The sequence below is a fragment of the Octopus sinensis genome, linkage group LG1, assembly GCF_006345805.1.
Source record: "Octopus sinensis linkage group LG1, ASM634580v1, whole genome shotgun sequence".
Taxonomy (NCBI): Eukaryota; Metazoa; Mollusca; class Cephalopoda; order Octopoda; family Octopodidae; genus Octopus; species Octopus sinensis.
In genome coordinates this window covers 92,859,829-92,884,679 of record NC_042997.1, presented here as the reverse complement: position 1 = coordinate 92,884,679, position 24,851 = coordinate 92,859,829, and the positions used below count along the sequence as shown (strand labels likewise).

Sequence of the window (24,851 nt, the reverse complement as noted above, 5' to 3'; positions counted from 1 at the left end):
AAACACAGAGGGGACAAACATGGACAGACAAACGGATTAAGTCGATTACATCGACCCCAGTGCGTAACTGGTACTTAATTTATCGACCCCGAAATGATGAAAAGTAAAGTCGACCTCGGCGGAATTTAAACTCAGAACGTAGCGGCAGACGAAATACCTATTTCTTTACTACGCAAAAGGGGCTAAACACAGAGAGGACAAACAAGGACAGACAAACGGATTAATTCGATTACATCGACCCCTGTGAGTAACAGGTACTTAATTTATCGACCTCGAAAGGATGAAAGGCAAAGTCGACCTCGGCGGAATTTGAACTCAGAACGTAACAGCAGACGAAATACCGCTAAGCATTTCGCCCGGCGTGCTAATGATTCTGCCAGCTCGCTTATATAACATTCTGTTACATCACATAATCTTACGTCCGTTTCAAGGAAAACTTTCAATCTAATATCATCGTCAAATTTTCAGAGACTCGTTTAAGGCCAACGAGATTAGTGGGTAGCGATGGAATATAAACGCGATCCTTTACATATCCCCACTAGGAAAAATCACATACGGTGAGGCTGGGGATCTCGCAGACCAAGCACAATGAGCAAGGGCTTGGGTCCCTTTCCTATCTTATTAAAATATATCAATTTTTCTGAAAATTATGAGGAAATAAAATCGGTGGGGTATACTTGTGTAGGTATGCCTTCGCTAGAAGCCCCTTATATGTGACACGGTCGTGATAAAACGGGCAGCGGATTGAGTCTATTACCCAAGTAAACAATGGAGAAATTGGAACTCAGAACACCAAGAGCCAGAGCGAACACTGCAAGGTTTTTGGTAAGATTTTCTACTAGCCCCACCCATCTACCCACCTGCACCATGAATTGGTACTTTTCTATCGATCCCGCGTGGATGAAAGGTAAAACAGACCTCGGTGGCACTTGAAATTAAATTTAAGATCAGTGAATCCGGAATTATTGAATTTACCTGCACCAGTATCCCGTTGGATTTGAACTCGATGTCAATTAGCTCGATGTAAATTACCATTTATTGTACAATCAATATTCAGTCATTTCTTCAGCGTCAGACTGTTCGGGGATCATGTCATTAACAGTGATATTATTGAGAGACATGTAGAATGCAGTGCTTTTTGCCTGGAGATTTAGTTGAAGCTGCTTAATACTTTTAACCGGTTACTTTAAAACGTTTTCAAAACAATATTTCGATTATAATGCGTATGTGCTTCCATACACATATCTAACCGGAATCTTGGAGGGAAGCAATTTTTTGCGCATGCGCTCTCTCCACTGAGTGTCCGCGGAGGCGAGAGGAGCTCCTACTGTGCAGTGTTGTACAGCTGGTGTAATTAAGGTTCTATACTTAATGTTTAGACATTAACAACTAGCTGCATAATACTGTCCAGTAGTCGGAAGCCTCCTTGTCATATCGAATACTTTATACCACACCATATTTGTCGGTTGTTTTTATTTTATTCAAGTTTTGCCGTAATCGTCACAGTATGTCACCCCCTGTTAAGGGAGATCCGCACGTGTACTTTCTTCAAGTTGCCAACAGACAGTACTATCACCAACCATCAAGTGAATACTCTACTATGACCACCGACGATAGCTGTATGTGTTACTGTAGGAGCAGTCTGACCAGTAAGGTTATGGTGATGTTTCCAGAAAGTGTCTGTGTGATACGTGTGTGTATCTAGGGATATTATTTTTAGGATACACACACATCACATAGTCCCTCATATAACTTGCCCTCTTTTATAGATATTTCTTTTTAACTTGTCTCTTTGTTATTCTTCTGTACCATAGCATATCGATACCTTCCTTTGCCGTCTTTTTGCTTCAGTTTTTTTTTCTTCCCCCTTCCCTCCCCTCCTTTTTTTTCTCCTTTCCAAACTTTCAAATTCAGTTTGCATCCTTAATATTTAACCGCACTCTGCTATATTTATTTATATATTTCATGCGTATAAGGTTTCATGTTTTTTTTGTTATTTTATACTGCATATTTTCCTGTTCTTGATAAACACAGTGTTTTACTAAATCGAAATAAATCAATACCAACTACTGTTTATATGTATTAGAGGCTAGATTTTTTTCTAGCTCCGTATTGTATATTTATTTGTGTTGAAGATTCGTTCAACCTTTCTGTAAAACCAAACAAAGCATTTATTAATAACATTTCATTTATATTTATAAATCGATTTAGTAAACTAGTTATAAATGTGTTTTTGCTTAATTGTTCACTATATTATATAAATATATAAAGAAAGAGAGACCGATGTGATTTGATTTCATTTGTTTTAAGTCTAATAAACCTATTTCTATTTAGTCATTTTGTGATGTTTAAAAAGTTGCGTACAATTGTTAGCCACATGGCCTACAAAGGTTGTAAATAAAAGTATTGTGGTTATTAGTGAATGGGTGAAGCACATTGATTGTTCCCAGGGGATCCACGTGTTGTCGGAATCGTGTTATATGGCTTTTGTATCTTGATACACGTGATTAGTTTATTTGGATATCTCGTTAGATTGTCAAATATCTTAGCTTTCCTTACACATAGTCTAGTTTAACTTTCTTCCTAACATATTTTTGCTTAGTTATATGTAGGGCGAGTTAATTTTATATTTACGTTCACCAAGTAGAAAGACACTTCAGGTGTCAAAACTTGTTTTTCTTACAATGACTTCGTTAGTGTCATTTTTACCCTTTCTTAGACGATCTGATCTTATCACCATGTCTATGCTTTTAATATTATTGATTGGTGTAATAGCTGGAATCTCTCAGTCCTCAGCTGGTCAGACTGCTCCTCAAATGCCATTCATTGCTGTCTCAAATGGATTATATCTCGATCCGGAGTTGTCATCTTCCAATGACCTTCATTTAAAGCATAACGTTCAACACAAGTCCAGCAAAGTACCGGATCTTTCTCATCCAACAGAGAAACACCAACAAAATTTCGATGACTCCAAGTTACCTTCACTTGTGTTCCAACACATTGTATCACTGTTCATCATTTTGGCTGTTATTTACCAAATCAGTAAGTGTTGACTTTTTTGTTACATTTTGATATCACTTGTTTGAAAGAAGAGAGTTACGTTGCGTTTGGGAAACCAGAAGTTTACAAATATATGTATTGACATAATCCCATGTCCAATATTAAGAGGCAGACTTGAGCCTAGTTTCAGTGTCTAAAACTGATTTATAAAATATATGGACTCTTTATGTGCTTAGTACTACTAACACTTTAACAATTAGTTTTTAATTGAAACTAAAACGAAAGCCTTAAAAATTTTTTTTAATTACAAACAAAAAGAAACTCCATTTGTAATGCTTTTGTAAATCATTCATCTTGCCCATACGTCACTGAATATTTGTTTTTGTTTCCACTTGTTGAAGAAATACGAATCAAGTGAGTGGTTTGTACTTGACCGCTAAACTTGCTGTAATAAATATTTCAAGAACTCGAGCAAATAATAATAATGTATACAGTTTATTTGTGTATTAAAAAATAAAAACATGCAGTATCATTAGTTTGGCATTTTGCTGATTAATTAATTGTGAAACCACTATACGTGTTTCAGCTGAAGAGAAAACCTTCTGCCTCAACGACTTGCTATCAAGAACTGTTATTAGGCTGTTAAATACACTTGAAAGTTGATTTCCCCATATCACCACCAATAACAGCAACCTCGAAAATGAATTTTTGTTAATTTACTGTTAAAGTCATTTTGATCAAATACGAATATCAAGTTGATTTCTAGTACTATTCTTTTACTCCTAATTATAACAGTAATAGGAATTGTGATCTCTGAGTGCAGTTTATCTGTTATTCTAAAATAGAATTAAGTTGATAAACTCAATCTCAATAGAGGCACAACTCTAATTATTGAAACTAAAATTGTAATCATAAACCCTGCCTTGTAAAAGTCGGTAATATAAGCTGCTAAGCAAAATATATACCTATATACTGACTGTATTGATTTTGCTGACTTAAAGGGTTATTTTCTTGCACTTCTGAAGGCAACAGAAATTAATGAAGTTGATCTTCACCCTATCACAGTATTATCACCATCCCTGTTGTTGTACTATGTCTATGTACTGTCTTTACAAAATGGTTTGATTACTAAAGCTTAAGTCCTGTATTTCCATGTGGCGGCCATTTTAAGTGGTTGAAAGTGTCGTTGATTTTTGAAATGTTTTTTAATACAGGTTTATATTTTGAGTTTCTTTGACATAATGTATCCAGAATTGCAGTATTTCAATATATGCTTTTTCTTGTAGGCAGTGCATCTGTCTCAAAATATAGTTCTTATTAGATGTTCTTTATCCTTTCTGTTTTTGCTCACTAATTATCATATAATATTCATCAAATTAAAATATCTGTACTATAATAATTATGATGAAAAAGAAATGTGTAAGTTTTGGGGATTTTGACTCCAGGTTTTGGTGTGTGTGAAGCTCTTGTAGTTTTTATTTAGTTAAAGGATGACTTGACTCAACTATGTGACATTTTTCAGAGTATGCTGAGTGCTTTTTATATGCCACTGGCATGGGTGCATGTATGCAGCACCAGTGTGGGTGTTTTTTAAGTGCCTGAAAGGACAAGCGTGTACGTGTGGAAGACTGATTTTCACAAGAGCAAAGTTTGAAGGGAATAGTAGTCATTTCCATTGATTTCTAGATAGAAGAATATAACACTTACTGACCAAAGAAAAACAAAAAGAAAATTGTTATACAGTGTTATCAATGTGTTTAGATTATGCATGATTTGAAAGTTGACTTCTGTAATTACATCTCTATTAAATATTCAACATTATTATTTTTGTTATCATATATCCATTTTCCATGCAAAGGTTTCATTTCTGCTTCCTAACTGGGTCAGAGTGGAGTGTGCATTTTTGCTTAGGTTTCTTTGGCTTGGTACCTTTACTAAGTCATTCACTTTACAGAGTGCACTGGTGCCAGAGAGCTTGTTATATCTTTAACAAGACTAAAGGGTCCTCACAACCCTACACTTAACTAAGTGAACTTAGTATATTTTATGTAGCACCAACACTTGTAACAATAGAGGTGAGAGAGTGAGTTATAAATGTCAATACCAAATAGCCAGTGAGGATTATAGGTAGAGTATGAGTTACATACAGATCTGATGAGGTCTTTTAAGTATATATCTCAAGATAGAGAGCTTGGGTGATAAGGATGAGAGAGAGAGAGAGATGTGGAATGTTGAAGAGAGGGTCAGATAGTTCTTATGGTATCCCTAGGTACACTGGAAACTATGGTGAATCAAAGAGATCCACAACTATCCTTAGTTACATTGGCTGCATAGCACAGTGAGGTGAGGAGATAGTGATCAAGAGTTGAGCAATAAGAGTACAAATTATAGAGACAGAGGCAATAGTGACATAGGTAACAGACCTGTGAATGATTGGAGAGATTTGTGAGAGGCATATTAAAGGGATGAGAGGCTATATATTTGCATGTTTATGCATATAAACAAAAGTATAAACCAGTCGTGTGTGTTTGCTGCCCGTCACCACTCAACAACTGAGCTGTTCACCAAAAGGAACAGAATAAGTATCAGATTTTAAAATAAGTACTGGGGTCAATTGTTTCAACTTGGGACTTTCTGAATTGTATACCTAAGGAAAAAATTACGTTGAATTTTTTTATTAGGGCAGCCCACCTGCTGATGAGTTACCTCACCCCCATTAAAAAAACTGGATTATCTCCCCTCTAAAAAATTGGGTTTCTGTGGAAACAAGAGATTGGATTAAAAGAGTTAAATTCTTTTGATTCAGTACTTCAGCACATTATTGACATTTGGCCTCCTCAATAGGCAACGTATGATTTGTTATAAAAATGCTATCAGATTCAGTAAGATGTTTAATTTTTTCTGTTTTCATGTTTATTAATCTTTTCAGTTTTGTATGATTTGTTATAAAAATATTATCAGATTCAATAAGATGTTTCATCTTTACACTTTTTTTTTTTATTGAGGGTTAAACAATTTTTTTAGTTGAGGGAAATAACCAAAAGTACCAATATTTCTCATAAAACGTGTGGAGATAACCAAAAAGTACTGTTTAGCCATTTGCATCATAGTATTCCAGGAGCCATGTTTCCTCCTTATTCTTTGGCACCATAGCTATATAACCCATGTATACCACAAAATATTGCCTAACTTATTCATTAAAGTCACCAGCCATGGTGGTGAGGTCACTACCATTCATATTAGAGGTAGGCTGTTGAAAGATCTCGTAATCGTTCATAATCCTGTTGCGCATAAGCAGAGATGAATGTCACTGCCGTGTCTAAAACTAGCCTAAGCTTAATTTTCCCATTGCGTAAATCAATCTGCCTCAATTACCTTGATTATCTATATATCTGCTAGCAGTATGCCTACTCCACCTATCATGTTTCTGTTATCCATTAAAAGAAATTATATCTTTATTCCTTGCCTATGATTACCTGTAACACAACATTACTTGACTTTGTCCCAGCATCTCTACAATTTCACCCAATCCACCATTGAAGCAAAATTCAGCTTATAGCAGTATATTGCCCACAAAACTTTCTGAAACTTTTATTTCTTTATCACCTTTATCTAACCAAACAAAAGTAAAATATGTATATGATATTGAAAATTAACACCGTTTGTAGTTTAAGTGTTAACTATTTAACCCTTTTGATACCAACTCCCTTGATTCTGCCCTTAGTTCTATAATGCAAACTTATATTTTAAAGAGGTTTCTAACCCATTCACCTCCAAAACAAAAGAAAATTTCAGTTTATGTCCCAAACATCAGCTTAATAATTATTAAATTATTTTACTAAATTCTTCATTATTTTAACCCTTTAGTGTTTAAATTACTCTGCCGAGTGTAAAACTTATTTATTCATATTGTTTTGATTTAGTTATGTATTGTTTCATAACTTTGAGATTTCAATGATATTATTGTCTATTTTTAGGATGATATTGTAGGGTAGGTGTGAGAGGCTAAGACCTGGCCAGTGTGAACTTAAAAACAAGAGGCATATTTGGGCCAGATATGGCCAGTTTAAATGCTAAAAGATTAAACATTAATTGAAGCAAAAGTAGTGTATTTCAACAGAAATCTGGTAACAAAAGGGTTAATGGTTAGTAAAGAATGTCAACATTTTCAAGGAGATCCCTTCTTCAGATGTACCATAAAAGCTCTTGATTTTGATGAACATAGAAATATAGAGCACATAGTTTACTTTTGGCTACCTGTTGAGATGAAAAAGATGCCTTGGAGAATCTACTTCTGCTTTTGTTCAGATTTTATTTAATCTTTCTAATCAAGTTTGTTTCTGCAATTCTGGTAGTGGTCTAATGATGCTTTCTTAAGATCTGAAGATTTTGCTTTTGTCATAGCTTCTAGGCTAATGAATCTCCATTTAACATCTCATTTGGTATTGAAGAAGCAAACATTAAGATTATTCAAAACTCAGCTGGGTGTATATAGATATGATGAGAATATTAAAGTGAATCTATTAATACTTTTGTAGTTGAATATCCTTTGTATTGATAAGAATTTTCTCTTCAAATGAATTAACTGAATTTTGACATCTTTTATGACTCAAGAAAAAAATACAGGTTTTGTTTCCATATTCTTTCAAGCACTCTTTTATGATATCCGGTAAATAAAAGTTGCCATAAGCTTATAAGGCCTCCTTTCCTTGAATAGGTAATATTCTTTTATTCTTTTACATGTTTCATTCATTTGACTGTAGCCATACTGGAGCACCACCCTAAAGTATTCTTTGTAGGTACTAGTACTTATTCTATTGGTCTCTTTTGTCAAACCAATAAATTACAGGAACATAAACTCACCACCATCTGTTATCAAGTGATGGTGGGGAGATAAATACACACACGCAAAATATACATACTTACATATATATATATATATTATATGACAGTCTTCTTTCAATTTCTGTCTACCAAATCCACTCACAAGGCTTTGATCGACCCGAGGCTATAGTAGAAGACACCCAAGGTACCATGCGGTGGGATTGAACCCAGAACCATGTGGTTGGGAAGCAAGCTTCATACCACGCACCTGTGCTTGTAATGTGTTTCTGATTTAGGTACAAGGCTAGCAGAATTGAAGGGAGAGGTTAGTAGATACCATCAACCCAAGAACTTGACTAGAAAAAATACTGAAAGGCATTTTTTCCAATACTCTAATGATTCTGCCAGCTTCAGAATGCTTAAAATAACAACATCTACTTATCACATCTTCATTACACACAGAACCACTTTATACCTGAATCATCTCCCTCTCATTCAAGAATGCAGCATGGAGTCATGTGGCAAATCAACTGCCTGTTAAAATAAAATATTAAAAAAAAGACACTAATTTTCATTGGCTGAAAAAGATTATATAGAAATTACAGAGCTTTTTTTTTATACAGTACAATTTTGGCATGCTATTTATTGTCTGTAATTGAAGAGCCTACTGTTAAATGCACCTTAGTCATATTTTCTAAAATAATGAGACAGCTATACCAAAGTTTACAATAAAATCGCCAGAATCCATTCACAAGCTTAAATCAAGGAAAAAGGCTACTAAGCTAGCTATTTGTTTATCTAATGTGGATTCTGGTTGCTCTAAAATTACTTATATCTAGTGTGGACTCTCTTGTCACTTCACTGATTAAGAAGAGTTCAGCAAGACAGAAAATGACCATCACCCTATAGCTACCTGTGTGCAGAGTCAAAGCTGAAGATGTCCAGTAGTTTCTTCTACCAGTCGATTTTGCCTCTTTCCCTATTGCCAATGGACTTGTGAAGTATGTGTGATGGTGTTAGTGCTGGTGTAGACTTATATCTAGTTATGTTGTGCAGAATATACCCAAGTCTAAAATTGACCGTTAACCTTTTAGCATTCAGATTACTCTGTCAAATGTATCATATTCACATCAGTTTGAATTAATCATACATTACTTCATTGCTTTGAGATTTCAATGTGATTGTATATTTTTACAATGACATTGTTAGATAGGCATGAGAGGCCAAATCTGATCAGTTTGAACATAAAGCAGGTAGGAAATTTTGGGCCAGATGTAGCTGGTTTAAATGCTAAAGGATTAAGCATGCAGTAAAATGATCATGTGACATGATTATTTTGCAATGTCCAGCCATGCCAAAAGTGCACAAAGCCTCACTGCTTAACAAAATCTAAATCCAGATCCTTAAGAGGAAGCTAACTGCATGAAAGTGGAAGAAGAATGAAATAAAGCAAAGAACCCTCTTTACAGAAGTTTTTTTACTTGAGCCTAGCATTGACATAGTGATACTGAGAATCAAACTCAAAGCCAACAAGTTATTTTAACTATTCATATTACTACCAGTATAGCATTGATAGTGGAGGCGCAATGGCCCAGTGGTTAGGGCAGTGGACTCGCAGTCTAAGGATCGTGGTTTTGATTCCCAGGCAGGGGGTGGTGGCAACCCCTGTTGTACTCTTTCGCCACAAGTTTCTCTCACTCTCTCTTCCTGCTTTTTGAGTAACGCTGCAGTAGACTGGCGTCCCATCCAGCTGGGGGGAACACATACACCACGGAAACTGGGCCCATGAGCCTGGCTGGGCTTGAAAAGGGCAATGTTTATCATTTTATAGCATTGATACAATGTATACATTACTTTATCCGCTCTACTACTACTGATATGTGATCTAAAGTTTTCCCAGTGGATTATTTAATGGGTTTTAGAAAGTTGAATTGAGGTACTCCAGGACAAAAACATATTCTACTTGAATCATTCAGAAATATTTTTATTTTTGTTATTAGAAAACTAAAACTAGACTAGTTCAGGAATAGTCAACTATTAGAATGTGAGAATCTTATTCATACTCACTTCTTGAAGTCCATGTCGAATATGATGTTTGTACAAATTTTCTTGATCAACATAACTACTAATAGAGTGGATGCATAATACCAGATTTCATGTAATGCACTTAAATGAATAACTTCTATTCATATATATATATATATATATATATATATATATATATGTATATATTATAAATATTAAAACAATGCAATAGTATTATTTTCTAGCAAAATAAAGCACTGTAAAGGTAGAATTCATCATCATCATCATCATCATTGTCGTCATTTAATGTCCGCTTTCCATCCTCGCATGGTTGGAAGGTTTGACTGGGGGCTGGCAAGCCAGAAGGCTGTACCAGGCTCCAATCTGAACTGACAAAGCTTCTACAGCTGGATGCCCTTCCTAATGCCAGCAACTCCGAGAGTGTAACGGGTGCTTTTTATGTACCACTGATGTGAGGGCCAGTCAAGCAGTACTGGCATTGACCACACTCAGATGGTGCTTTTCACATGCACCCGGCACTGGACCAGTCAGCTGGGTACATCTTATGGAGTTTCTACCTACAACTTTTCTACAGATCGAGTAGGGCCATCTACCTGAAGAGAGTTGTGGTTTGTCTGCCTTCCTACTTATTAAGACTTTTGGTTTTTGCTAGATTGACTCTAAGGCCCTTTGATTCTAGACCTTGCTTCCACACCTAAAACTTCTCTTCTAGTTCTGATAGTGACTCAGCTATTAGAGCAAGGTCATCACCATAGAGAAGCTCCCAGGGGCATCCTGTCTTGAATTCCTCTGTTATTACCTGGAGGACTATGATGAATAAGAAGGGGCTGAGGACTGATCCTTGGTGGACCCGTACCTGGAATTCTTCACTGTACTCGTTGCCAACCCTCACCTTACTAATAGCATCCCTGTACATGGCTGTACAGCTCTCACTAACCATTCATCTATCCCTAGTTTCTGCATTGACCACCAGATAAGGGAAAGGCTTTCTCCATGTCAACAAAAGCTAGTTACAGAGGTTTATTTTTGGCTAGGTATGTGTCTGTGTGTGTAGTTCCACTGCATTTAGATATACTAAAGTGCAGGAGCTACTGTCTTAACTTGCTATATGTCAAACCACCAAATTTAAGCTGAAGATTAAGCAAAGCAGTTCTAAGTTTATGAGTTGTATTACCTGTTAATACTTTAGTAAGATTGGGGTATTGACTTGTCCCAGTTTTTCTCTTGAAATTTACTCTTAGATTGTATTTGACATCTACTCTGTCACATTATGATGACTGTTAAGTGACAGTTTGTCATACTCTGTCTGTTACAGAAGCACACATTATATACAGTAGTAAAGAAGTTGCTAAACAAGTTCGGTCTTTATGTCAGTGCTGTTGTTACTACAAAATGACAGATGATGAAGTCATTTGACCACATAAGAAGAGATTATGAATCATAGAAAATCTAATTTCATGGATGTGTTGCTATCCTTCCTTCTGCAAAAATTCATGAACACCACTTGTTAAGAGAATGCTGGACAACAAAGCAGTTACACATATTGCATTACTTTGTAATGGAAACTATAACAACATAAAAGGTTACTCTTCTAGCGGTCTCTTTTCATGTGCCATGCCTACAGACTTCGGTGATCATGGATCTCCATGCCAAACTCTGAAGATTCATGATTTTTCTTGAGAAAAATTCAGTAACAACTTCCTGTTGCATTCTGCCAGTTTATTTACAGTTTATTTACCTAGACACATCTCTAACCATTTCAGCAATGCATAAGATATTTTTTTGCTAATTAACCTAATTTAGATTATGACAACATAAAATATAGGTTGTGCCAAGATATCTTTGACCATGGATGTATTTAATGTAAGCTTCGGCTTCCACATAAGTAACATATACAGCAAATGTAATAAAATACAAGTAGATATCAGAACTGCAGGTATAGTTCATGATGAAGTAGATATGCAGCTAATTAGATTTGACCATGAACTTCTTATAAGAAAGATTGATATGCAGATTCATGAACTATCTGAGATCGCTGAAGCTATGGATGATTAAAGCAGTCGTGATGGCATTTGACCATGCAAACATCCTGACCACTACCACTAACTGGGGTTGAGCAAAAGTATTGTAAGAGGCAACTTTGGATACATAATTTTTGCATCTATAACTGTATAAAGCAACAAATGTATATGTTGAGGTTTTTACTGGAAAAGTGCCAATGATGTAATATGTATAAAATCATACATCCCATCTCTTCCTCATCAGATCAGAAAGCTCTGTATGTTGTCTCAACCATTTATTTATGTTTTATATGTTATGTATGCCATGCTCACTACAAGCCTGGACCAGATTATTGTCAGTTACACTATGCCGGGCTGTAGCAGGGCACCTTTGGCTGGGTAGAGCAACAGAGAACAAAGGAGGAATTGGCAAACCCATTAGAGTAGATTTCGCTAATAAGACTCAGACCAATACCAACCATTCAACATAGTCTATGTTGAACAACTTCTAACTGAATCCATGGAAGAGGAAGATATTCCACTTGTAAAGATAGAAAATTACAAGGTAGCTTTACAATCTCTGTAGAAAAATACCCACTGGTTGCAGAGATAACTTTCCGCTATGTTGAATCAATATTTGGTCAGTGTCATACACTGTTTAAACTGCTGAAGAGAGGATGATTTTGTGTTTGAAGCTGGCATTAACTGTAACCTTACCCTGGTATATAAAGTGTTTTTTCCAATAAAATCTGGTAAATTTGAGCATATTGCAGTCCCTGAAAAAGAAAACATTCTACCAAAACATTATGGTTACAATGAAAGATGACACTTGCAAAACTGATGAGTAGCCAGAACAAACATTTGAATGTCATTCATTGACTTGGAAGATTTCAAGAGATGAATAATTGTACTATTTCAATAAAATTTTGTGTAATATAATATTTTCTTTTTTATATGCTAGAAGTATCAGCACACAACATTTTCTTGTAAAAGTCTTATATTCGCTAAAAGAAAATACTGAAGTACACCCAAAAAGTAAAGACATTGGCAGAATTGAACAATTAGCTATGTGGGCAATTATCTCTTGCGAGTTTGAAGTGTTTATTTGGAGGGCATTGACCAAAATCTGATATCAAGGTTCATTTGGATAATTGTCTAAACATAATGCTGAACTAGAGTTTTCTTTTATTTCTTATGATTAACAACTTATTTAAATGAGACAATATAAAATAAGTTTTACTCTAAAAACTTACCATTTTGACTTCAAAGACCTGACTTTAAAGCACAGAATTAATTACCTTACACTAAAAAAAAATGAAAGGAATATATTTGAAACAAAAACACTCATATAAATTAAAAATGTCTCCTTTAACAAAAGTTTCTAGAAATTGTTTTTGTTAATTAGTGAAGTTGTTTCTTTATCAGACATTGGTGCTTGGATAATACTTGATACATAGTTATCTAAACAGGATGAAAGAATTCAAACTTTATTTTTCATTTGATAAATCCACAAATCTAGTATAAGTCATTAACTTGGATTTTATTCCAATTAAACTGTAATAGTTTGTGCCACATTGAAGTTAATTAACAAATAATACCAAAGAGCTCTTTTCTCAAAACATACTGTTCTGTTTGACTTTTTTTTCTCTTTGCCCAAAAATATTTTTTGAAGATATTTTTCCATTGACTCAGAACATTTTTCAAGTTTAGCTTGTGTCAAAACTATTGTTGTAAAGTATCTTGGGTGTAAGTGGTGTTGCCATTTGGGTAAGTCTTGCTGGTTGAAGCATTTGATTGGGGGTTTCTAGCCAGGACTTTTGTATTTGTACCATTATAAGATTTAAGTCTTTGAATCTGATCCTTATTTTTAAAATGTTTAGGAGGAGGATTTGATTGCTGCACAGAACAGCTTGTGTAATTATATAGAAGTTCCACTTTTGGTTTACATTTGAAATATTGCCTGGAAAAAAGAACAATTTTATTTTAGATTTAATATCTTATCTTTGTTCAAATGCAGAAACTGTTTTCATCTAATGCCACAAAATTTTTGTCTCAGATATTTCAAGTCTGCCATTTTAGTTTTTAATTTAGCTTATACAGATTTGGTGAAGTTATTTAGGTTATTCTTGTCAGCATTTAAGAATTATATTTAGAATGACATTTGTAATTAATTGTCTTGATTAATTTACATGGAAACATAGAACATTCAACTCCGAAAGCAGAGCTCTAGTATAACTTTAATAATGATGGCTAAAACAAATGATAGAACTAATTGCTAATAGTTTAATTTATAAAATAGAAAAGAAAGAAACAAAAACTACACTACTGTAGAATTAAGTTAGCATCAAGAGAACTTAGAAGTATATTGTAAAATAGCCTAGTTCTGTTTCTCCTTGAAAATCGGAATAAACTGAAAATCTGTTTTACTCTCATGTCTGTATATCTAAGTATAAATAAATTCCATATCTGCAATTTACAGAAGTTTTGATGAAGAGATGGGTAGGATTTCAAGCTGTAATTCACGTTGTTTGCCCTATTTCTTACAATGTTTAAATAGCTTAAACAAACAACTGTATATCACTATTGACTAGAAGCAAATTAGGTGTAATGTAGTTGATGGCTCCTTAGTCCACTTGCAGTTATTGAATTTAGACATCAGCTGTATCAATCAGTCTGAAAAAGCCTATAAGGCACTTTCCTCTTGATTAATTTATTTTCCATAAATCCTTGGCAAAAAATATTCAAACTTATCTTTTCTCTTGTCAATTGATATTGCTTATCATGTGTTCTTCGTATTCTGGTATATTTAATATTTTGGACTAATGGGTATATGTCAATTAGGATATAGAAGTGTTTGGTAGAGCACTGGCACAGTTTGGGCTATCTGGTGTCATCCACAGTCAGGGTATATTTTCATTGGATCAACTACAAGAGCTCTGCAGTGTTAGCTGAGACAATAATAATAATATTTTAAGTAACCAGAAGATGGATTTGGTATTGATCTTTATTTTGTACAACAGTCTTTTCGACCTATCCTGCTACTGTCCCTTATGGGTGGGACTCTGTTCAGTATGTGTTGCATTCATTTTGTAGTCTGGGTCTCATCAGGTACATCCATACATGAAGTTGTGTCTCACTAAAGATCCTGAGTTTTGGCTGTCATGTTGTTATAAGCCCTTCTGGTTAGAGAACTGAAAATTGTAGCAATGTTTCATTCCCTAACCTGATGGGCGTATAACAACATAACAGCCAACATTCAGAATCTTTAGTAAGACAACTTTATGTATGGAAGGACCTGATGAGACCCAGACTGTAAAACGGATGCAATACAACATGTTGATCAGAGTCCCACCCATAAAGGACAGAAACAGGATTGGTTGATACAACCATTGTACAAATTAAAGATTAATACCAAATCCATCTTCTGGTTACTTAAAAAATTATTAGGCGCAGGAGTGGCTGTGCTAACCAACCACATGGTTCTGGGTTCAGTCCTACTGCATGGGACCTTTGGTGAGTGTCTTCTACTATAGCCTCAGGCCAACCAAAGACTTGTGAGTGGATTTGGTAGATGGAAACTGAAAGAAGCCCATCGTATATATGTTTGTGTGTCCGTGTTCGTCCCCCACCATCACTTGACAACCGACGCTAGTGTATTTACGTCCTTATAACTTAGTGGTTCAGAAAAGAAGACCAATAGAATAAGTGTCTTTAGATTTATATAGTATCTCATAATTGCATCATGCCTATCTGAAGGAACCTCTTCACTTTGCCAAACCCCCTGAACCACATCCGTCAACATTGCACAAAGATGATCACTACCATATTTATATATCTCTGCACCTAGTCCATCCATACCAGGGACCTTTCCATTGTTCAATTTCCTGATTGCTGCTTTTATTTCAGTCAGGTTTGGAACTTCTACTATGTTTTCTTGGTCTCTCAGGTATATTATCAAGAAAAGAGAGATCAACTTCAGTGGGTCTATTGAGCGACTCCTCAAAATGTTCTTTCCATCTCCCAACAATATTTTTAAGATTTGTTAATAATTCTGTGCCATCTTTACTCTGGAGTGGCACAACCTTTGATGAAACTGGTCCATAAACTTTTTTCAAGAAAGAGTAAAAAAGTTTGGAATTGTTAGCATTTGAAGCTTCTTGGATTTCATCGCAGCTATCACTTCACCAATTTTCCTGCATCATCTGTAGCTTCTGCTGCACTGTTGCTTTTACAGCCTTGAAATATGTAGCCACTGTCCTATTCGTTTACATAGCAACATTTTGCAGCATGTTAAATGCCTTTCGCTTCTCCTCTAAAATAAGATTAACGTAGAAAAATTTTTTAAATTTTAATCTCCTATGTTTGCTTCTTTTGCAAATACAGTAAAGACTATGCTTTGCTGATGAGATCAGAATAAAAATGAAAGATCTAGATTTTTTTCTGCACTTGTTGGCAAAAGGAAAACATTAGTCATTGACAATTTTTTTTTTTTCCTCACTGCATAATTATTTTTAATTAGCTTAAATTACAAATATAGACACTTCATTTTCACTCAATTGACTGAACTACCATTAGTGAGTGACCTGGAGAGTAATTAAGATGTTACTGTCAGGAATGAATGTAAAGCAAGTGATTATGAAGACTACAGTGCTCAGGGATACAACTGGACTTTTTAATAAATGATACTCTGTCTGAAATATTTTATTTATCATGTTTTATACTCAGCTTCAGTTTTTTTCAGAATAGCATGAATATCACAACTTATCTAAAACATTTTCCCAGGTACTTTCACCCACCTTCATATAGATATGGATTAGTCATGTATCTTCTCCATAGCAACACACCTTTGCTGGTCCCTGGCATAAAGTCTCTCCACCCTCTCAAATACTCTTCCCTCATAGTCAAAAGCGCTTTTCCTTTCCACCTTTCAGCCCTTTTTTTTTTTCTGTCTTGCAACTTATTTGACAATACCACTCCTGCTGGTGGTAGTATGAGAAAAAGCACTCAGTATAAATTGTAAAGTGATTGGTGTTAGGAAGGGCATCCAGCTGTAGAAACTGTGCTAAAGATCACATGGAGTTTGATGCAGCCCTGTGGCTCACTGGATCCTGTCAATTCTTCCAAACCATGCCAGCATGGAAAACGTTAAATAATGATCATGTACTTACAGGAAAAAAAGGTGGTGGGTAATATATATTTTAAAATTTTTACTAGTTGACATTATAAAAGTAAAGTGCTTTTCACATTTCCACATTCAGTTTGTACAGTTTTTGAAATTTATATTTAAGAGAGATTTTTTTCAGAGAAATGGAATGTTAATTCTTAAGCGCATACTCAGTTAGCTTTCAGCCTTTTTCTATCCAGTACTTTTTAACCCAAAGTATTATGTGCTATTTATTATTTATGACTATATCAACTTTAAGATTCACCATTAAAATGATTTATTTCATGTCTTCTCAAAGCTTCTACATTTGCATAATGTAAACAGACTTACTTTCTTTTGTGTAAGAATAAAGAATAAATGGCAGAGAGGCTGAAGCTTACATTTTTTTAGCATAATGGTTAGCACTTCTGTCATGGTTACTGAAGACATGGGTTCATATTGTGTAGATAGCCTTTGACTATTTTTTCATCCTAGAGTTTGTGTTTTTTAATCCATGCTGTTATTTATAGCAGTAGCCACTGATATTCACAGTTAAAATAATGTTTTATAATTTTTCTTTTTTCATAATTTATATTACTTTGTGTTAGAATCAGATAAACTTTGTTTTTTTGCTTCTTTTTTTTTGTTTTAATATTTTCTAAGTAAAATAACAAACAAGGCAGAAAACTGGCCATATTGTTAGCATGCTGGCTAAAATGTTTAGTAGCATTTCATCTGTCTGTACATTCTGAGTTCAAATTCCACTGAGGTTGACTTTGCCTTTCATCCTTTCAGGGTTGGTAAAACAAGTACTAATTAAGCACTGGGGTCAATGTAATCAATTTACTTCTTCCTCCAGAATTGCTGGCCTTGTGCCAAAATTTGAAACCGATATTTTCTAAATAAAATGCATGAACTCTCAAGCTAAATCAATAAATGATGATAGATACTGAGATTCATTGCTGATTAATTAATTCACAATGTTAAATCCAGTGCATAGAAAAAGTTAATGTAGTGATATTGAAGATGCTCAAATGAAACACCTTTTGTCTCTATTAAGAGAGTAGCAACATGACATAATAAAACTCCTTAAAAACATTGGAAAAGTGATAAAATGTTCATCAATATCATTTAACGTTTGTTTTCCATGGTGGCTTGAGTTGGATGGTTTGACTGAGGTCTGGAGAGCCAGTGGCTGCACCAGGCTCCAATCTGATCTGGCAATGTTTCTACAGCTGGATGCCCTTCCTAACACCAACCACTCTGAGAGTGTAATGGGTGTTTTTTACGTGCCACCTGCACAGGAGCCAGTTAGGCGGGCCTGGCATCAATCATATTCAGATAGTGCTTTTTACGTACCACCTGCATGGGAGCCAGTCAGTGGGTACTGGCATCAGCCATGTTCGGATGGTGTTTTTTATCTGCCACCAGTATGGGAACTGGTATTGGCCACATTCAGATGGCACTTTTTATGTGCCACCAGTGTTGGAGCCAGTCAGGGAGCACTGGCCATAGTTATGATATTGGTTTTACTTGACTCAACAGGTTTTCTCAAGCATATCATATCACCCAACACATATCAGGGATGCTCTTAACTGGGCCAGACATGCATGAGTGCGATCTCACTTTAGTTGCCAGGTCTTCTCAATCACAACATATCTCCAAAGGTCTCAGTCTCCTGTCATTGCCTCTGTGAGATCCAATGTTTGAAGATCATGCTTCACCACCTATTCCCATGTTTTCCCTAGGTCTACCTCTTCCACAGGTTCCTTCCTCACACAGCTGTCCTCATCCATATGTAACACATGACCATACCAGTGCAGCCGTCTCTCTTGCACACCATATAGAAAACAATCTCTGTGCATTTTCACTGCTGTGGTTTCACCCAGATTCAAGAAAGTGGCAATCATAAATAATAGATACATACCCAATATACTTGAGTGACATAAATAAGCAAGACTATGTGACAAGTAATGCAAATTTATTAGAACTTCATGTTCCAAAAAAAAAAATAAAAAAGGGAATTTGGAAAAACCCAAAATAGATATGACTATGATTTAGTGCAACATGTACTAGAATTGTGCTGATTATATGAACAAATGCATACACATACTTCCAAAACTGAAAGCTACGTACTATTGCATTTCCAATTTCTTTCCAGATCCAAAAGACATTCTTTTAGTTTAGATCTAAAAATGAAATGGGAATAATGTCCAAAGTTTTTGAAAATAGAGGAGAATGAGTTAGGTACTTTAGAAAATAGAGAAGAATTTAAGAATTTTAGAAAATAGAGATAATGAAGGAAATTTTTGAAAACAGAAAATATCCACTGAAGTAAGGAAGCAAATTGGCTATAGAATTCAATGTAGCATAACAGAAAATTGATGGTACAGCAGTTTGCAAATGGATTTTGTTTATTGAAGGTTAATGCTATTCCAGAAGCTAAGTTTTTAGACAGACTTATCCTGTATGTATATATGTAGCCAAAAAACAATAGTAGAAATGCTTTAGCTTAGAGCCATACAATTTATGTCACCACAAGGCACTAAATATAAACAAGCCAATGAGGTAGCTTCTTGGAAAGGTACAGAATTTTATATTCTTCCTAAATTTTCCTTGTAACAAAATTTTTACTATTTTTGGTGTTTGGTTCAGATAGATGAAGGATATAACAAAAAAATGTAACCAGGCAGTATGGTACTGCATGTTGAATTTAATGGAAGATAAATGGCTTGATGGTTTGGCTTAATAATCAAAATGACTATATCCTGTAGCATAAATTTTGACTCTAAATTCTGCTGCTATCATTACTTTAGACTATTAATCTGAAAGTGATTGGATAACTACTAAAATTAGGCAGCAGTTGACACTGTTTCATAGGTCAGAAGTGACCCAATCTGTTGAGCTGCAGCAAAATTGGTAATTGTTTTTGTAACTTGTTATAACAGAGAAACAAATGAGATTATTCTAATCTACTGGATGTAAAGTGCAGGAAAGGTGGAGCTTAAGTGAGCTGAGAGAACAGCAGGGCATAAATGGCATTAGTAAATATATGAAGAAGAGGCAGCTTCACTAATATGGGCATGTGATGTTATTGAATGTTAAGTGCTGAGTGAAAAAGGTCCATGTAGTGTTCAGTAGAATGTACTTGTTGAGGAAGACATAAGTATATCTAATTTAACATTGGTCTATTTTCTTTCTAACAACAGAACTTTAATTTAGCAAAACAGATGTCAAATAAAATAACCAATTAAAAAAATACAGGGAAAATACATAAAGGTTGCTACAGGGCAAAAACTCCCTGTCCTAGTACATTAAATAATGTATAAGGTTTTGGTGCCCCAGTTGACCTTGATTTAGTAATCAAATCTTGTTAAAGGAATCTTATTGAGTGGATTGGATTGCCCATGTTCAGTCCACTGCAGGATGAAAGCCTCAACATGTCCTCCCCACTAGAGAATGACTTGAGACCTTTTTGGTTTGATAAGCCTCCTCAGCCCAACTGGCAGAGGAGTGCAGTTTTTATACTCATACTCAGGAGTAGTTAAAACAATTATAGGGACCCCAGTGTTCAACTGGCACTCATTATCGTAACTCTGAAAGGATGAAAGGCAAAGTCAACCTCAGTGGAATTTGAACTTAGAATGTAAAGATTGATGAAATACCATTAAACAATTCACTTGGCATGGTAATGATTCTGCCTGCTCTTATTGATTAAAATGATTAATTAATCACTAGCCCATCAGCATTTAAACTGGCCGCATCCAGCCTCTCACACCTACCCTACAATGTCATCCGAAAGATAGTTGACTTCATTGAAATCTCAAAGCTACAAGATAATGCATCATTAATTGAAACCAATATGAATAAGTAAGCATTACATCTGACAGAGCAATCTGAATGCTTAAGGATTAGACAAGGCTAGAACAAGTAGAATCTACTTTCTTTTGTTGATGGAAACCTACTTGAAATGTTAGTTTCTGCCTCATCTCACTGTATACCAATATGCACCTTTTGTTTATGTTTAGAATAAATAGCATCACTTGTAAAGATCAGACTGAGTAGGTGTATATGTTTGACATTCATAAGAGGTCAGTTTTGGTCCCAGGAAACTGATGTAGGATGTGAAATAAACACTAAACCTTGATGATACTGTGTAATGAAAGGAAATATTTTTATATACTAACATACATAAATAGAATGTAGATACAAAAATAGAAGAAACAATACAGTTGCAAGTAAGGACTCTCAATACAGAGTTCAAGTTGACATGCTTAAAGCATTAATGTTTGTTTACATAAGTAGTAGATTCAGTACTGTATATAAAATGTATTTACATACAAAGATGACCACTCAATATGCAAGTTATAATAATAGCCATGTTTATATACTTATATTGTGATTTGTCGTGCAGATGACATGTAATTGGACTTAGCATAACTCACAATATATTTTTTTTAGTCACTCAAAATATTTGTTTCTTTAAAGGCCTCAGTGACTAAATATTGGGTTAGGTGTTAATTGATTGCCTTATTCTCCTATCTTGGGCTAATTTCAATGGCTGATTTCATAGTTATATTAAAATGATACTTTGTCTAGAGAGACACCAGTATTATCATTATATATGTTCAGCTATGAGTGTGTGTGTTTTGAAGGGGTAGAAAATATTATCATATGTCTAATCAAACTCACCTGATCCTTGAAAATAAAATAACCTTGTGACTTTCTATTGTTGTCTTAGTGTATAACCTATGGTCATAGCACCAAGTATTTTATGTATTTATTTGTTATTTTGAGCTTATGTCTACGTCTCTGATATAACCATAGCATGCTGATATTTATTTCTAGAAGTTCATGTCTATTTTTTGAGAGCTCATCATGTCCCTGTGTCTGGGAAGTAGCCAATGTCAGTTAGCGGTCACTATATAATTTACCTGCTGACCTGTCTGTCTGCTGTTATTGTCTTGCTATATGTTTTGTCTAATATTTGTTGAAGTGCCATAATGTCAATGTTTAACTTAACTATTTTCCTCTTCTGGTATGTGCTCTGTGTGTATGTCTGTGCCATTTTTTTTTTTTTTTTAGAGTCAAAATGTTTATGATGTGTGACTTAACAAGTTCTCATAGTTTTAATTAATATTTAATAAACTAGGGAACAAAATGTTCAGAAAAATTTAAAAAATAGTAATAATTATGGTTTCAAATTTTGCCACAAGGACAGCAATTTTGAAGAAGGGGAAAAGTCAATTTCATTGACCCCAGTGTTTCACTGGGACTTGATTTATTCTTTTATTGGTTTTTGTCATTAGACTGCAATACATGCTGAGGTAGTGCCTTTAAGGGTTTTGTTAATCATGTCAACACCCAGTACTTACTTATTTCAATCTATTATTTATTTTCATTTTACTCTATTTGTCAAACTGCTGAGCTTCAGAGTAATAATATTTCTGTCAATAAAAATAATGATGTCGATGCAATTAAATAAATAAAGTTATATTTAATCAGTTGTAAATACATAATGATTTTCCTGTGCCTCGTTCCTTCTAAAGTGTATGTACAACATTCACAATCAAGAAATTAAGTGAAATCTCCTTTTTAAAATGGGTTGGGTTGTTTCCTAACCAATTATGACTTTTGTTATTGTTGTTATTGCTAAGTATACCTGCTGGTGTTACTTGATGTCACAGGTAGCTATTCGAAAATATTTGTTGTACACAGATCAAACAATTAAATTATGATTTAATTGAAGAGTTTCTTGTCCTAAGACTAAGGATTTAAAACTGTTCATTTCAAAGGTAGAAATTTGACAGCTGTAAGTATACTATGTTGAGGTCACTTGATTGATACATTTATAACAGCCTTTGTTTTCATTGATTGTGTTATGATAGTTTTTATCATTTGTTTTGTTCTTGGTTGTATGGTTTAGCTTTAGTAAGTCAATAAGTCCTCTTGGATGTTACCGTCTCGAGTACTAGGACACATAGGGCTGGTTACTTGGCTTCCATGGCATCTAATAGACCAACATCATGACATACCCCTTGAACAGAACACCAGTCTACCACAAGGTTATTCATTTACAACTGAGTGAACTGGAGCAATGTGAAATGAAGTGTTTCACTCAAGAATACAATGCACTACCCTATCTGGGAATAGAGAGCATGATTTGGTATCTGTGAATGCAACTGCCTAACCACTAAGCCATGTGCCTTTATGCTTATCTTCAGTGGCATTAGATTGTGACAATGTGTCCATTAATGGCCTATCTGTTATGGTTGTATCACCTTGTTTATTGTGACATGTGTAGTCTTTAACCTTTCCTCAGATATTCTATTGACTTAGGATAGAAGGAACTGATGGGCCTTCAGGAAGAAGTTTTAGATTTTGAATTAGAAATATTTTTGTTGCTGGCATACTATTAGGTTGTTCCAAAACTAATGGCCAATTTCAGCAACATAATTGTATTCTGGCAAAATTAACAACAAAAATGTTTTGATTAGTCAATGTATGAGCCATGGACATCTATGCATCTCTGCCATCGATCAACAAGATTATTTCTGCCTTGTTGATAAAAACTTATTGGCTTTGATGCTAAGAAATCTTTGAAAGCTGATTCCACCTCTGGTTTGGACCTGAAAATTATATCACTTATAAACATGTTTGAATGCTTAAAAAAATGGTAGTCAGTGGGTGAAAGATATGGAGAATGTGGTAAAGTCTCATATCCCAAATCTGTGAGTTTCAGCAGCATCATTCTTGTAATATGTGGCTTTGCATTATCATGGAGCAGAATTGGGTCATGCCAATTCACCAATGTAGGTCTCATTTTTTGCAAGTGAGCATGCATTTCAGTGAGTTGATTGCAGCAAACCTTGGCTGTAATGCTCTGATTGGCTTCCAGAAAGCTGTAATGGACAACACCAATTGCAGACTACCAGACAGATCATAATCTTTTGCTGATGCAACTTTGGCTTTGGGAAATGTTTGGGGGGCTCATCACAGTCAAGCCATTGACTTGATTGTTTATGGTTATCATAAAGGATCCACTTTTCGTCACAAGTGACTATTCGGTCAAGGAAAGGAGCTTTGGTATTTTGCAGAAAGAACTTTGAGCACACTTCAAAACACCAAACCTTTTGATTTTCATTGAGCTCATGTGGTATCCTTTTATTGAGCTTTTTCACCATACTAATCTTCTGTAGATTGCATGAGACCATTGCAATACTGACACCAAGTGCCTGAGACATTTCTCTGACACTTTGACTCGGGGTTTTGTTCAACAATTGCTTTCAGTTGTTCATTGTCAAGACTGCATGACCATCCTCTACCTTCTTCATCTTCAAGACTCTCATCACCACCACGGAATTTCTGAAACCACCTTCATACTGTGCAATCACTTGTGGACCCCTCTCCCCATGCTCTGTTGATATTGGCAGCAGTTTGGGAGGCATTGTGCCCAAGCTTGAACTCATGCAAGAAAAGTAAGCAATGGTCCTTTTTTGTCATGTTCATAATTATGGGGTGCCTATGCTTCAAGAATGTTTTCTGTCTGAAAAAAGTAGGAAATTAATAAAGAGCATACATCAATTATTAAGTATGTTGAAATTCACCTAAAATATAATTAAAATACTATTAGAGTACTTAGAGCGGCCACTATTTTAGGCACAGACATAGCTGTTTGAATAAGGAGCTTGTTTCCCAACCACGTAGCCTTGGGCTCAGTCCCACTGCATAGCATCTTGAGCAAGTATCTACTATAATCCCATGCTGACCAAAGCCTTGTAAGTGAATTTGGCAGACAGAAACTGGAAGAGGCCCATCATATATATTATTACTCATGT

The 24,851-nt window shown here is 35.0% G+C and overlaps 1 protein-coding gene across 2 annotated transcripts in view; it reads left to right on the top strand.

Moving 5' to 3' along the window:
- Positions 1-1,284: 1,284 nt before the first annotated feature.
- The window catches only part of LOC115216422, a 128,237-nt gene continuing 104,670 nt past the window's right edge, over positions 1,285-24,851 (top strand). For both annotated transcript variants that reach the window (XM_029785758.2, XM_029785748.2), the window contains exon 1: positions 1,285-3,042. In XM_029785758.2, the coding sequence (XP_029641618.1) occupies positions 2,685-3,042 (358 nt within the window). In that variant the 5' untranslated portion in view covers positions 1,285-2,684. The remainder of the gene's footprint in view (positions 3,043-24,851) is intronic.